At 39.1% G+C, this 13,821-nt stretch overlaps 2 protein-coding genes across 5 annotated transcripts in view; both read right to left on the reverse strand.

The window, feature by feature from the left end:
- Window positions 1–1,850: 1,850 nt before the first annotated feature.
- apool (apolipoprotein O-like) lies at window positions 1,851–9,809 on the reverse strand. The gene is made up of 11 exons (XM_049762034.1): window positions 9,689–9,809; window positions 8,980–9,078; window positions 8,763–8,888; window positions 8,613–8,667; window positions 7,699–7,797; window positions 6,551–6,642; window positions 6,352–6,456; window positions 5,361–5,580; window positions 4,969–5,226; window positions 2,715–2,813; window positions 1,851–2,369 (listed from the first exon to the last, which is right to left on the reverse strand). Exons 1-11 carry the CDS (start codon window positions 9,698–9,700, stop codon window positions 2,284–2,286), a joined length of 1,251 nt encoding a protein of 416 aa, XP_049617991.1. The 5' UTR covers window positions 9,701–9,809; the 3' UTR covers window positions 1,851–2,283.
- A 366-nt stretch (window positions 9,810–10,175) lies between these two features.
- The window catches only part of si:ch211-26b3.4 (connector enhancer of kinase suppressor of ras 2), a 50,781-nt gene continuing 47,135 nt past the window's right edge, over window positions 10,176–13,821 (reverse strand). For all 4 annotated transcript variants that reach the window (XM_049761965.2, XM_049761970.2, XM_049761987.2 and 1 more), the window contains one exon: window positions 10,176–12,962. In XM_049761965.2, coding sequence (XP_049617922.1) covers window positions 12,753–12,962 — 210 coding nt within the window. In that variant the 3' untranslated portion in view covers window positions 10,176–12,752. The remainder of the gene's footprint in view (window positions 12,963–13,821) is intronic.

Raw genomic sequence — 13,821 nt, forward strand, 5'->3', positions numbered from 1 at the left:
CAAGGGACACTCTGCGAGATGTAGCAGCCCTAGGACATAAGGGAGCCTCCTTCAGTGTTTCCTCCTCGCTTGCATCTGTGAATACAAGAGTTTAGTAGTATATGCCTTGACAAAAGGCACCGTTTTGGTCTCATGTGTCCAAAGGACATTCTTCTAGAAAGTCTGCAGCCTATCATCATGGAAGGTGGCACATTCCAGTCTCGCTTTTCCATAATTTGCTTTCATCAGTGATCTACCATGAAATGTCAATAGAAAAGAAAAAAAACACATTTAAATAAGACCATGTTAATGGAGGCCAGAGAGAGCTGACACAGAAAATGTCCCCCGACCTTCAAACTTTCCTGACTCAGCCATATTGGGTCAGGCAATCTTTTAGGCCTTTGGGGCTGTTCATGCGACAAAGGAACATAATTTAATATGAACTTATGAAAATGGGTGTACCTGTCTTCAAAGAAGGAGAGCTCAATTTTCTATTTTACCATGTCTCTTCAAAGTCCTTGAAAATTTAGAAAAATGACCAAAGATGTTAGTTAAGGTTCACTCTCAGTGCCTGTCCTATTTCATATTTTTTATGACTTTGTTATAATATTTGAGTTGGTTCTTCTACCTATTATATTTCTAGGAGACACAAATACCAGCAGTGTCACCTGGACCATGGAAGTTTATGTCAACACAGCTCTGGCTAATTAATAAATAAAATTAAAACCAAACAAGTCTCATGCACTAAATATCCATGATATATTAGTTCATTAAAGATAAGGTAACAAATATTGAGCATGAATGCAAAACCATGGTATAATCAGGAGTCTCTCACTTAGCTAATCAATCCATAAGCTTAAGTCATCCATATTTGACGTACTGTAATGTAACATTGTCTGGGGTGCTTGATAAGTATTCATATTGCCTGAAACAAATACTTTAAATTGATTGCTTTTTTTTTAAATCAATAAATTTCAATCAATAGCTCGATCATCATTCCTTGCACCTTTACTAATAAATTCTAAGTTTGACATATTTACCCTATTATATCAACATGCTGGGAAAATGCCCATTTATGTTTGAATACATTCTTCACAACCAGGCACTTTACAAAACTTTTGGTGTTATCATTTGATATTCACTCAACTACCTAAGAATGAACTATCCATCACCTTGCTGCCGTACTTTCAGTCCTCGTACCTCATAAATGTTTCATCAAATTCTGTGGTTGCCAAAGACTGAAAATCATTAGACATGTCTCTTATGCTCTTTCCACATACAAAATGTTCAGGTCTGGTTTAATGAGGTGTCTTCTGTTCTTGTTTTTACAATAAAATAGCTATTTTTTCAATGAGGATAACATCAAACATCTGGTTTTTAATGCAATATCTACATAGATGTGCCCATTTCCAGAAACCATCCCTCCAGTGTTCTAATAGTCCATTGTGTTTGCTTATTGCGTTAGGCTAATGGGTGATGAGAAAACACTTGTGCAATTATGATAGGTTTCATGGAAAATACTAAAATGTCTGGGTGACCCCAAACGTTTGAGCAGTAGTGTATATTGTGATTCTGTTATTAATTTACACATCTACAGCATTTTCTAGACTCAGATATTAAACATAAACTTAGTGTTTTTATTTTTAAGGAGTACCTTACATAACCCCATGTGCTTCTTTTGCTCAAGGGTAAAATTGTTCTGTAACTATGTTCTATTGTGCAAATAAAAATAAAGATGCAAGATCTGTCCAAAATTGTGTTTGCTCAGGCACTCAAAGCCTTCCACACCCATTTTGTCTTATATAATTCAAAATGAACAACAAATAATGGTTTCTCTTGGTAAACATTGTGGTTAAGTAATTGGACACAAATCCATTAAAAATATATCTTTATTTGGCTCCTTTAATCATAAAGTAAAATTTTGGCAACAACGAAATTGCACAACTTTACATCCATTTTTGTTTTCTATTATCATTATATGGCATACAGCGTCCCAACTGCTCAACATGGTTACCCACGGCATTGTGCATTCAGGACACTGAGGACTGCAACGTATCAGCAAATTGTTGTTAACCATCACATAGTGTGACGATTAGTCAGTTGGCCATCTGTAGGACACATGCACACACAGCTGTTTTTTCACAAAAATATCTGAAAACCAATGTTTGTCTTTTTTTACTCAAGTTAAATCTTGCAGCAGGAATTAGTCTATTTTCAGATGGAAAAAGAAATGCATCTTATCTTTTATGCTATGTGACAAAAGTGTGTGTCAATCCGGATGAGATGGTGTGATAGCCTGTTTTGTTAGCGAGTGCTGTACAAGTCTTCATCCTCAGGACTGGACTGCCCAAAGTCCAGGAGTGCAGGATCTAGTGGCAACCCAGCGCCTCCTAGTGGCCAGTAAACCAATGCAACGACAGACAAAAAAGAAATACATTCTGGATTCTTTTCATAAGAGATTCTCTGGCAGTGGTTAAATCGGTGTTGACAACTAATTTTTTTCACACCGACTGCGTAAGAAAGAAAATATACATAAACTCAACAAGACAAACCAGACAAAAATCTAATATGAAACTAATCAGATTTCACTCAGACATTTTTTTGCCAGAAGGCTTAAGAGTCAGTTCCATAACTTGCCTTATGAACGAGCGTGTCTGGTTTAGATGTAGATAGTTGGGATTGCTTCAAGCACTCTCACTCAAGTGAAGTTGTACCACATCTACCTAATGACCTACCTTTGCCATTTGCAGCAGGCTGTTCAGTGGGTATGTGCGCCTGTAATCCTTCCTCAACCAATCCAGTGGCTGCCATTCTTTTTGGCACCTCATCTGGTTCTGGTGGTGACAATACATACATACATACACAGGGTCAATACAATGGTCAGTTTGGTTTTCTGTATTGTGTTTGCTGAGTTGAACTACAACAAAAGTTGGTCAATTTATTTAAATAAAGCTTTTCAAAGTAACAGAACCAATTTGCTCATTCATAGTTACAAAATTGCCAACTCTCCAATATTTTTGTAGAACATAAAGTCTTTGCTGAAAATCACACTAACTCGCAACTTTTCATGTGTTCTTTTAGTCCTGATCCAGCGTGAGTAGCATACCCATCAGGGATGTGTGGTAACCATGTTATTGAGACAAGTAAGGAAAAATAATAATAACAAAATGAATATTTATATTTTTCCACCGAACTTTACATATGAGTAATTTTGCACATTTTTACTGTCTAAATTGCTGAAATTGCATATTTCGGTGAAACGTTTTGTTTTGCTGACGGGACTGAAAACCGCAGTAAAAAGGCACAGATTGCGGCAGATAGTACTCTGCCACACTTGGGGGGGGAGACGGTGGTACGTGCTTGATGCTACAGAGGCGTTAAGTTCGAGTCAAGTGCACTGCTGCAAGCTGTTTATTTTTGTGTATTGCTCAGTTGGACTGCCAAAATGCAAGAGGATTATCTATCAAAGCTTATAAATTTCTCAAAACTGGACTTTCAGTCAAAAAGCTAAGTTATTAACAACGGAAGCCCTACGCCAGAGCTAAAAGGTTTGCTTCAAACTATGGGACAGAAGATAACTCGCTCTTTCCAAATGGAATGGTATGTTCGAAAAACCATGACAGTTAGGATAATGACACTCATACACACACTCACACAGATTGCAAATCGCAGATTGGCTGCCAAAGTATTGCTTTTACCTCTGTTGATGGTGTGCTGAGTTAGCCGCTCAAAGTCTACATGGCTTATTAGTTTCTGTGGGGTTTAATTTGTGTTTTTTACCGTCACCCAAAGTCCTTAAAAGCTTCACACCGTAAACTGGTCTACCTGACCAGGGACCGACTGATTTGCTTTGGGCATAGTTGACAGCCCTGACTGTAATGTATTCATTTTGCAGTTGTCTGAGTGCCTGTTTCATTTCTTTTACAAAGTGCTGCTCACAGTTTGATGCTTGGACCTGTTTAACCAAATGTCCAAGTTGGTTGTAATGCGTATAACATTATTATCCAACAAAAAATATGTAGCTAGTAAAAATACTGAGTGGCTAGTGACATTGTGAAAACACAAGCCACAGTGGTATGTGAGTTAAAAAAAAATCAATGTCAAGGCCTGGTCTAGAAAAAAATGTGAGTGAACTCCAGTGTAAAGCATGTAACTAACTAAGCAGCAAAGTTTACTGTGGGTAGGCGCACAGCCTGAATGTTGATTTTTCATCAGGGTTCATTCAAGGATGCAAACAGTCGCAAAGACCTTCACCAGACATTCACCAACAGTTTGTCTTGTCGCAAACAAATTTTGAACAAGAAAAACGGTTTGCAACTCTTTGTAGCCTTTTAGGAATCTGAACGAAATGCCAACGCTACATCAGTAAACACTCGCGACACAGTGAGATACGGGCTTAAGACCTAGAATCAATCTAGATTTACAGGCATTAAACTATGAATAAAAAAGACTCAACGATGACATTATTGATTTAAAGACAAACGCCTCAGACATGAAGTCTTATCTGAGATGTCCCAGAGTGAGCAATCATTTCCACAAAGTAAAGCATGAATGCTTCACTAGGCAGACTTCACAATTGCCTGGCCAGGGGCCGCAGCTGTTTTTCAGGACTGAATGTTTTGATGAAGAAAAAAAAAAAAAAGGCTCCTATCAAATAACATATTTGAGGTTTTTTTTGTCCCTCCGGATGTTTGTCATCTCTGTATGAATGTGATTTACAATGCAAATATTGTCTAAGTAAAAGTCGTTCTGCAATAAATTCCATGGGAATTCTTTTTACTATTTTGAGGAAATTCTAACATTCTTGTCTCAACTGTAACAGAAGAAAGTGGCAGGGACTTGCATTGCTCTACCCCCTGTTTGTAGTGGATGTTACTTACAATAATAATTTATGGAGGCAGCTAGCATTAATTGGCCTATTACATGTTCTAATCAATTTCTGGTTTTAGATGAAGGGTATACACTATTCACACTGACATGGGGGAATACCTGCTGAGGTGTTTAGAGTAGGCAGGTCCTCTCTGGAAGCAGAAACCTCAGATGGAGCCGATTCAACTTGATCAGTCTCTTTGGTCTCCAATTCTGAACTTAGTGTGGGCTCAGCAGCCAGGGCCTCAGCAGGGATGCCATCAGAATCCAGAGAGATGACCGCTGATGAGGTGATGGCATCTTCAGATACAGCAAGGGCGCCCTCTGGTGCTTCTGTTGAAGCTCTGGGGACCTCGCTTTGAACAGAGTCGAGTGATTCTTTACAAACCCGGGAGGACAGATCACAAAATTAGAACACAGGCATGAATGACAGTAGATGCCTCATGTGACTGATGTGACATTGAGAAATAAAGACAGAGATACAAGAAGACAGAGATCAATATCTATTGTACCTGAGTCTATCTCTGCAGGCGCCTGCTCGGCTGAAATCTCTGTGCGTGTGACTGACGCCTCTGTGGCTGCGATAGCAATGATGAGTTTATCAGTGTCTTGAACACACTCCGCTGATCCCACCTCGGAGTCTGAGATGGCAACACTCTGCGCTGAGCCTGGCTCTGAGGCGTGACGAGGCTCGTCAACCACTGCGGCCTCTGGAGGCGGCACAGGAGTTGCCTGTGAAGAGCACGTCAAAGGAATGCAATCAAAATGGGAAGCTCATCTGTTCAACTAACCACTAGCCCTGATTCAAAACGGCAGAGATAACTTCATAAAAGCTACAGAATTAATGTTTTGTTTGACAATGCCACCACAGATCATTGAACACCACTACTGGTTGTCCTTAAGGATTGGGAACAAAATACTAAATAAAATCATGAAATGAATAAATAAATGCTGAAAATAAAGTTGTCCCTAAAGCTTGACTGTCTTTTTGTCTGCTATTTTGTTTTCCCTCTATTGATTATTATAGTAATGTTTAAGTGGCTAAAACCATTGTAGTGTAAACTGCATTCATGGTATAATGTGCATTATTATTGCTTCAGTTTTTAAATCCATGCTCACAATTATAACTATATTTTAAGGTTGTATTGTGTTGTATTGTATTGTTTTGTAAACACGAGTTTGGTCAAACAGCTTCTGTATACTGGTGCATTACCCAGTGGTTTGTCCCTTAGTCACAGACAAACGGCCATTTTGCAGACGAAGGACGAGAGACATGAAAGTTAAAAGAAAAAAAAAAAAAAGAGGGCAAACTGAGGACAGACGGAAGCAATGATCGAAACACCTAGGAAATAACGAGGACAGACGGATGAATATATCATGAATATGGAGGGGAAAAGAAAAAAAAGCCCACTGGTATACTCTGACAACACTGCAAATTTACACCCACTAATAAGCATGACCATAATGACTCTGTTTGAATGTTTAAAGGGATAAATAACCAACCTGTGGCTGTAGAGTAGCATCAAGCTCAGGGGCTTTCGATGTGAGCAGTGAAGACACAGCAGCGCGGCTCCACTGGCCTGCAGCATACATTTTCTTGCCTGTCACCTTGGTAACAAAAGAAAGTCAGTGTATTATTGCCACATAAACAATACCATATGGGTGTGTTGTTAATGGTTGGTTACAAGGTTAGAATCTTTACCTTAAAGACAGCCACTGCCTGGGCTGGGTAGCACACTGATGCCCCAGCAGTCATGAGACCCAACGGGACTACAATCCTCTTCAAACGAGAGCCTAAAACATAATCATTCCAATTTTTGAAACTTCAATACAGCAGTAGGTTGTATGTTTCAATTCACCACAAGGTTTGTACAAGCACCAGGTGATACCAGCTTTATTTCAAGGTAGCCAACTGACAGCATGTCACCGTTACCAGTCACTGGCGCCCTCTTGTGGCTTTTCTACTATTGGGACATAAATGATATGCATGGCTGACGGCCTACGTTTATTAGGTTTATACTGATGCTTAGGCACGTTTGAAGCTCATTGCCGTTCACGCCTTGTGTGCCTGACAAGAGTGTTCTTCTCTTTTGAATTCCATCCATGTTCATCCTATTATAGGCCTATTAAGGTGTAACTTATATACAGTAAGTATACAGTGGAACGTCAAGTTACAAACTTTTCAAGTTACACGCTACGTTTTTGCAGAAAACCTGATACTAATTGCGTACATGTTTCATTATGCCAATGGTCTCTGCAAGGAAGAGCAGATGAAACAGCTCTGCGCTTCTCACGCTATTTGGTGTAAAACAAGCAAACAAGAAAAAAAAGAATCGCAGACAAAAAAACTCAACAAAAAAGAAATTGCAAAGAAAAAGAAACCGCAAAGACAAACGCAAGTAAGCAAGGAAAAAAGGATGGCAAACGAAAAAAGCAAGCAAACAAAAGAAATCGTAATAAAAAAAAAAGCAATAGGAATTACAAACAAGAGACACTCAAGAACAAGAAAAAGCAATATAACAATAAAACTAACAAACGAAAAAAGGAAACACAAACAAAAAGGCAAGGAATTATGTGGAGCCCTGTTTGTGTAACTGGTAAATGTGTGACTAGCACAGTAGATGCCTTCCATTCTTGGCAGAGCGCTTCCAGTGATCCCAAGTGCAGTGGTGTTCAAATGGCAAAAAATAGTAGAAAACAATAGAATCAGCAGACAAGAATAAAGGATTTTGTGAATGTGCATATCAGCAGATATCCAAATGGTTCTCCTCATAGGCGTGTGTGTGCGCGTGTGTGTGCGCGAGTGTGCGTGTGTGTATGTGTGTGCGTGCACGAGTGTGATCATCTTACCTTTGCGTGCCAAGAACATGCCAAGTAGGCCAGCCATGGTGATGGTGCCACACCTGGGTAGGAAACCCGGGGGAGGATCTTTCAAGTAATAGTATACATCTAAGAAAAACAGACAGTGTAAATGAGCTGTCCCTCTTTTTTCCAACAGTAATTTTCACGACACTGATACTTCTGAGTGAGACTGTGACAGCGGTATTAATTAGCTCTGTACAAGACATAGTTTTAACCCATGTTGGTTGGTTTGGTTGATCTTTACTTAGCAATTAACAGAAATCATACACCCAACTTCCATGCTTAGCGGAAAGGTGGCTTAGGTGCCAAGCTATAGCTCAACCGAGCTTGGTGCAAATTTGAAACAATCTCTTGTTAGTCTTTTTCCAATATGTGCTCGCAAGAAAACCTTGACACATATTTTGTGTTTTTAGCGGCTGCTTGTATGTTGCCAAGGCTGTTGCTCATTAATTTGTAACAATGTAATGATATTTTGAGAGGAACTAAGGTGCTTAAGTCGTTTAAAGGGTGTATATGACCATATGACAATATTGCCGATGTCAATCAGAATAAAGTATTCACTAAGATCGAGGCATTTAATGTGTGCCTATATTGGTTTTAGAAATGTATCTTTTTGTTTGTTTTAGGAAATAGAGCTGGGACCATGAGTATTTTTCCCTGCGATAGTTTCTATTTTCCATACTTTCCACACCTGGAATGTTATTAAATCTAATTCCATACATTTTCATACTTAAGTAGGAACTCTGAAAGTCAGTCATGATATTTTGCAATGACAGTGGATTTGGACTAAAAGCAATTTGCATGTGTTTTGGAATAAAAGAAAAACCTGCAATAAATGTTAATGATGTCACATTGATGTAAGTACAGCTTGTGCAAATTATATGTACCTACAGTGAACTCACCCTCTCCAGCGTGGTATAGATTTACACTTCCTGTTTTCACAGAGACACAGGCTCCCTGTGGGTAAAATGAAAGACAACCATCAAGAAAAGCAACTTCACTGAACAACGTACAAATGCAAGTGTGGCTCTCGAAGATGAAGATCTAAATACCTTCACCACATGGACAAAGGGGAGGAAGCGTTCTCTTGCTCTAGCTAGGCCACTCTCAATCAGCCCTGGCTGATCAGGAGCAGGCTGGACCTGAGCAGACTTTGTTACTGGGGTGTAGATGTTAATCTGGGGATAAAAGGGTATCATGTTATTATGCTTCAACTGTCACATACAAGATATAGAATGGATTGGCTTCCTTCAACACGGATGGAGGTACCTTGTCTCGAGTAATGAGGCCTTCAGTGGGCATTTCACTAATGGTGTACACTCTAATGGAGGCTATCCCCAGCACCGCCGGGACGGCCACCATAGCCACCTAGGGAAATAAACAATGCAATGCTGAGTCTGACTTTCTATATGGTAAATGTCGTTTGAAGGCCCATTTTTATTCTTCGGCATCCAACTGACTTTGAACTGTTGCTGTTCTACTACTGTATATCAATTTGTGTTTCAATTTACTGTTTAGTTTGTAGTTTGAGCTCAGATATGCACAGCCGTAAACCTACTGCATTATGTCGTATGCAAAAATCCTAGCTGTTATTCATGTCTTTTTTAACTTTAATGCCTTATGTTACTGATGCAAGAAATGCATACAGTGCGCGCATGGCACTCACGTTGGCTCAAAGCTGAGTGAATGCAAAACTTTTAAAACAATAAGACATATAACTGTGTGTTTTAGCAGACAGTATATCTATTGAACGTGTCTTAGAGGTGCCAATGCAGTTGAACTTGAAAATTAAGCCACTCTGCCAGTGCAAAGGGCTACAACGATGAATCGTTAGCCTTGCTTTCATTCTGCTAGGCATTCACAGATACTGAAAACCTGAGTTTAAGTTATATCGGACAACCAACAACACTGTTATGTCAGACATAAGCGCACCGTGTACACATTCAGGTGGAAAACAATATGTTCGCTACATATTCACCTTGGCCGCCATGGCACCTCTCCTCTTTCTTCTTCTTCCGGGACTGCAGCTTTGAGTTTTCCAGATCACGATTAGGTACTGCCACCTACCAGTAAAAAATATTACTGCATCTCATTGGAATTTCTCTTATGGAGTATGTCTGTCTGTCTTTAAAATATATCTATATGTACATACATATGAGTTTTCTAATTATCCATTAGCTTTCTAAAACAATTAGCAAACACAATGGACCGTTCGAGGACAGAGAGAGAGACAGAGACAGACAGACAGACAGACAGACAGACAGACAGACAGACAGATAGATAGATAGATAGATAGATAGATAGATAGATAGATAGATAGATAGATAGATAGATAGATAGATAGATAGATAGATAGATAGATAGATAGATAGATAGATAGATAGATAGATAGATAGATAGATAGATATGTATTTTTATATATGTTTTTTTCCTGAATTTGCATAACATCGAGGCATATAGCAAGCTTATAGTGCAGAGGATTCAGTTTATTGGAGTCAAAGTTTAACAACTTACAATCTGTATTTTCGTAATATATATTCATATACGTATATGAAACCAAAAAAGGCTACTTTAGGAAGAATAAATGTACTTGTCTTTCTTTTTTTTTAAATATCATCTTTAGTCCGTTTATTGTACAGAATTACAGTAAGCGAATATCATCCTTGAAAAAGAGCAATATGTTCCTTTTTTATGTCGCAGTGCAACTTACATCTTACACACCTGTGCAATGTACCATGAGGTGTACACCCCTGAAAGGACACACAGTGAATCTCCCTTTTCGACCTGGTTCTGTAGGTCTAGTGGTCTACACAAAGATGAGGAGATGATTACACAGTCTGTGGCCGCAAATCAGAACTTGTCCTCTGCATGTTTACAGTCAAGTTGCTATTTCACTGAGCAACTGATGGGGAAAAAAGGAGAACCAAAAAACCATGAGTAACATGTAGACCTCCGCAGACCAAGACTGCATTACCAATTGTCTACAGCTATGTGTATTTAGGAAGTCCGGTTTAGTAAGTCTGACGTTGCCAAGGAGAGAGTTGGGACGGGGAGGCACAGGGAAGTGCTTGCATCATTTAGTTTCTGTGTGATACTCTCAAATGAACCTTTCAAAAAAACAGAACTGCATTTCTGTGTCTTCTTTGTTATTTCACAAGCGTGTAACACGATGATACAAACTAAGGCTAGCCTAAAAGAATAACAGTAGAAAGTGAAGCACACCAAAATATAGTGCTTGATGCAACAGGTACTATAAGTTGACTGGTGTTCAAAAACAGAATATCAAATGAAATTTTCTTTGTAGCTTGTAACTCACTCTGTGGTGGATAATCTACATATTTGTCACATCCTTTAGGATATGGACAGAGGCAAATCATACAATGCTGTCCACCCCCACTTTCTAGTTGTTGTATAGCACATGTCTTAACACACATAGAAGTAGAATTTTTCAAATCTCTAAACAAAAAAGTCAAAACTCATTCTTCAATGGTACTGTTGTGATCAATCCTGCAATCATGAAGATTCAGGACTATAGAAGAATTGACAGAAATGATTTTCAATATTTTACCCTGTCCAATTAAATCAGTCCTAGGCCTTTTCTCATGCAACGCATAACCCGGAGAATGTCTATGGGTTAGCTTTAATGTTTTGGCGTATCCCCCCCCCCAAAAAAACAATAAAAGTCGCACAGACTGATGACAGGGTTTGCTCTGAGTTAACCTGCATCGACAGAAACAGTGTGAAGAGGGGTACAATGCAAAACCTTGGCATAGAATACATCATACTTTACATTATATTCATGACACAAAACATAAATATAGTTATATATTTGTCTTTGTTTAAATATATTAGTCGACTGTACATAAATCTTCAGAAAATGAGATGCCTTTACCTGATATTTTGAACAGCAATGAAAGGCCAATGAGACGGATCCTGCGATGTTGCTGATGAGATGAAAATACATAGAAAGTGCATTCTTTGTAGTGACTGACTCCTTTGTAAATGACTCTTGCTATCACAGTTTAACAAAAAAAGCACACATTCAAATACATCTCAGTGCTCTCTCTAAAAGCAAATCACAGTGGTAGTGGAACGCAAACATTTACATTTGTATACACAGTAGTATACACATATACACAATCATAGAAAGAGAAGAAAAAGACAAATTAAAATGGAAGGAGAATATAACGGAGAACAGAGATTGGAGTGGTTTTTATATGATATTATAAATTAAAACTGTAAATTTGCTCACAAACAGAGGAGTCTAATCTCCTTGTGCAGATAAACATTTTCACAGTTTGAAATTGTGGATACTGAAAATGGTTCTTGTTTGACTGTCGTGGTTGTTTTCATTGGTTCATTGGCAAAGAGAGATTAACCAGCATTAATGGCAACCTTTCACAGTCTTTAAATAAAGTCACTGAGTTTACTTTTCTTGCACGGCCCTGTCGGATCAACTTGGAATAACAGAGCTATCAGCATGATATGCAGGGAGGAAATAAAAGAGAAACGGTGAAGGGGGAAGATTGGTGGCTCTGGGTGCAAGTTCATTAGTACAAAAGTACAGTGCTGTGGTGAAAAGAATTCTGCTGTATTGCTGCTACATTGATGCCCCTCCACCCTCAAAAGACTCAGAATTAGAGCAAAAACAAAATAGAGTAGACAAAGGACATGTACAGTAACATGTCCAAACATATCCATTGTCCCCCATTTTCTTCTTGACAAGCATGTGGACTTTATGCTGAGTTCCACAGACAAAAGAAGATTAATGGTTTCGGTTCAGGCATGCAACGGGCACCCTGTGGGGTCCTTGGAGTTATCAAAAGTACACTCATACACATCTCAGACTGTTCCCTCTATATTTACACGTAACAAAGTGTGTTGCTTTGTGTGTGTGGGTGTGTGTGCGTGCATGATTGTGTGCGTGAATGTGTGTGAGTGTGTGTGCGTGTGTGTGTGTGTGTGTGTGTGAGTGTGTGTGTGTGTGAGACAGAGTGCGAGAGAGCGATAGATAGGTCGAGAGTTCAGTCTTGTCCTCTATGTCACACATGGGTTTCAATAAAGGAGTGTGTGTGGGTCATGATGGGAGCACTCAGCGGGGAGAGATCGTCCTGACCATTGGTGCCGGGGCTGACCTGACAGATGTCGGAATAGAGTTCACTATGCCACTGTTTCCATTCTCTGAAGGTCTGGGAGCACAGGCCTGGGTCCTCCAATAGGGCGCAGATTACCGCCAGCTCAGACTCTTTGGCCTGGAGGAGAAATCACCACAGTTAGGTGGGCAAGGATTTTACGTTTTACTATTTAGATTATACAAACACTTTCAATAATATTCCACTAAACATTGTGGGGGAGTCAGCTATAGGCCTCGAAAGAACTGATTAAAGTATCAAATGGATCTGTAAAAATGTGTCGTTTTTTTACAATTAATAAGACGGTCTTGTTGGTGGTATGTCAACGCCAGAACAACCTCCAAATTTGAATGTGCCTAAACTGGCACCCTATTTTATTATAGGATGGCTTACCGCCATCATCGCACTATGTCAAGTGACGATAAACATAGAAATGCAAATTGACCTTAATATTATATATATTTTTTAAAAACCTAAATGCCCAGTCCAACTGGACTATAAGCCGCGACTTTTTTCCCAAAATTTGAACCCTGCGGCTTATAGTCAGGTGCGGCTTATATACGATTTTTTTCGTGATTTTTGTGATGGCTTGATCACTTTTATACACTCGTAAAAAGGCTGTGGACCACTGTTGTGCGGTATCTTGAAGAAAAGAAACAACAACAAAAATACTATTTTGAAACATTACTATGGCTGCTGCTTATTCTGGCTGTGTTGCTTGTGACTATTATGAGCTTTAGTAGGAATGTATGCTAGGTGACCTGCGTCAAAGGGCTCTAAACCCTTTTCTTACCATGTGACTCAAGAGATTACACAAAGCAGTGGCGCTGTTTGGACCATCTGCATTATATTAAAACCCAATCAATCAGCATTTAAATTCAGTTCTTCTGACATTTTGCTCACCAAAAACAAGTTGTAATGAATGTGAACTTTTAATGCATTTTATTTAGAAGGTTACTTTGAACCCTGAGGCTTAAAT

This window comes from Syngnathus scovelli, chromosome 1, assembly GCF_024217435.2.
Source record: "Syngnathus scovelli strain Florida chromosome 1, RoL_Ssco_1.2, whole genome shotgun sequence".
Lineage (NCBI taxonomy): Eukaryota > Metazoa > Chordata > Actinopteri > Syngnathiformes > Syngnathidae > Syngnathus > Syngnathus scovelli.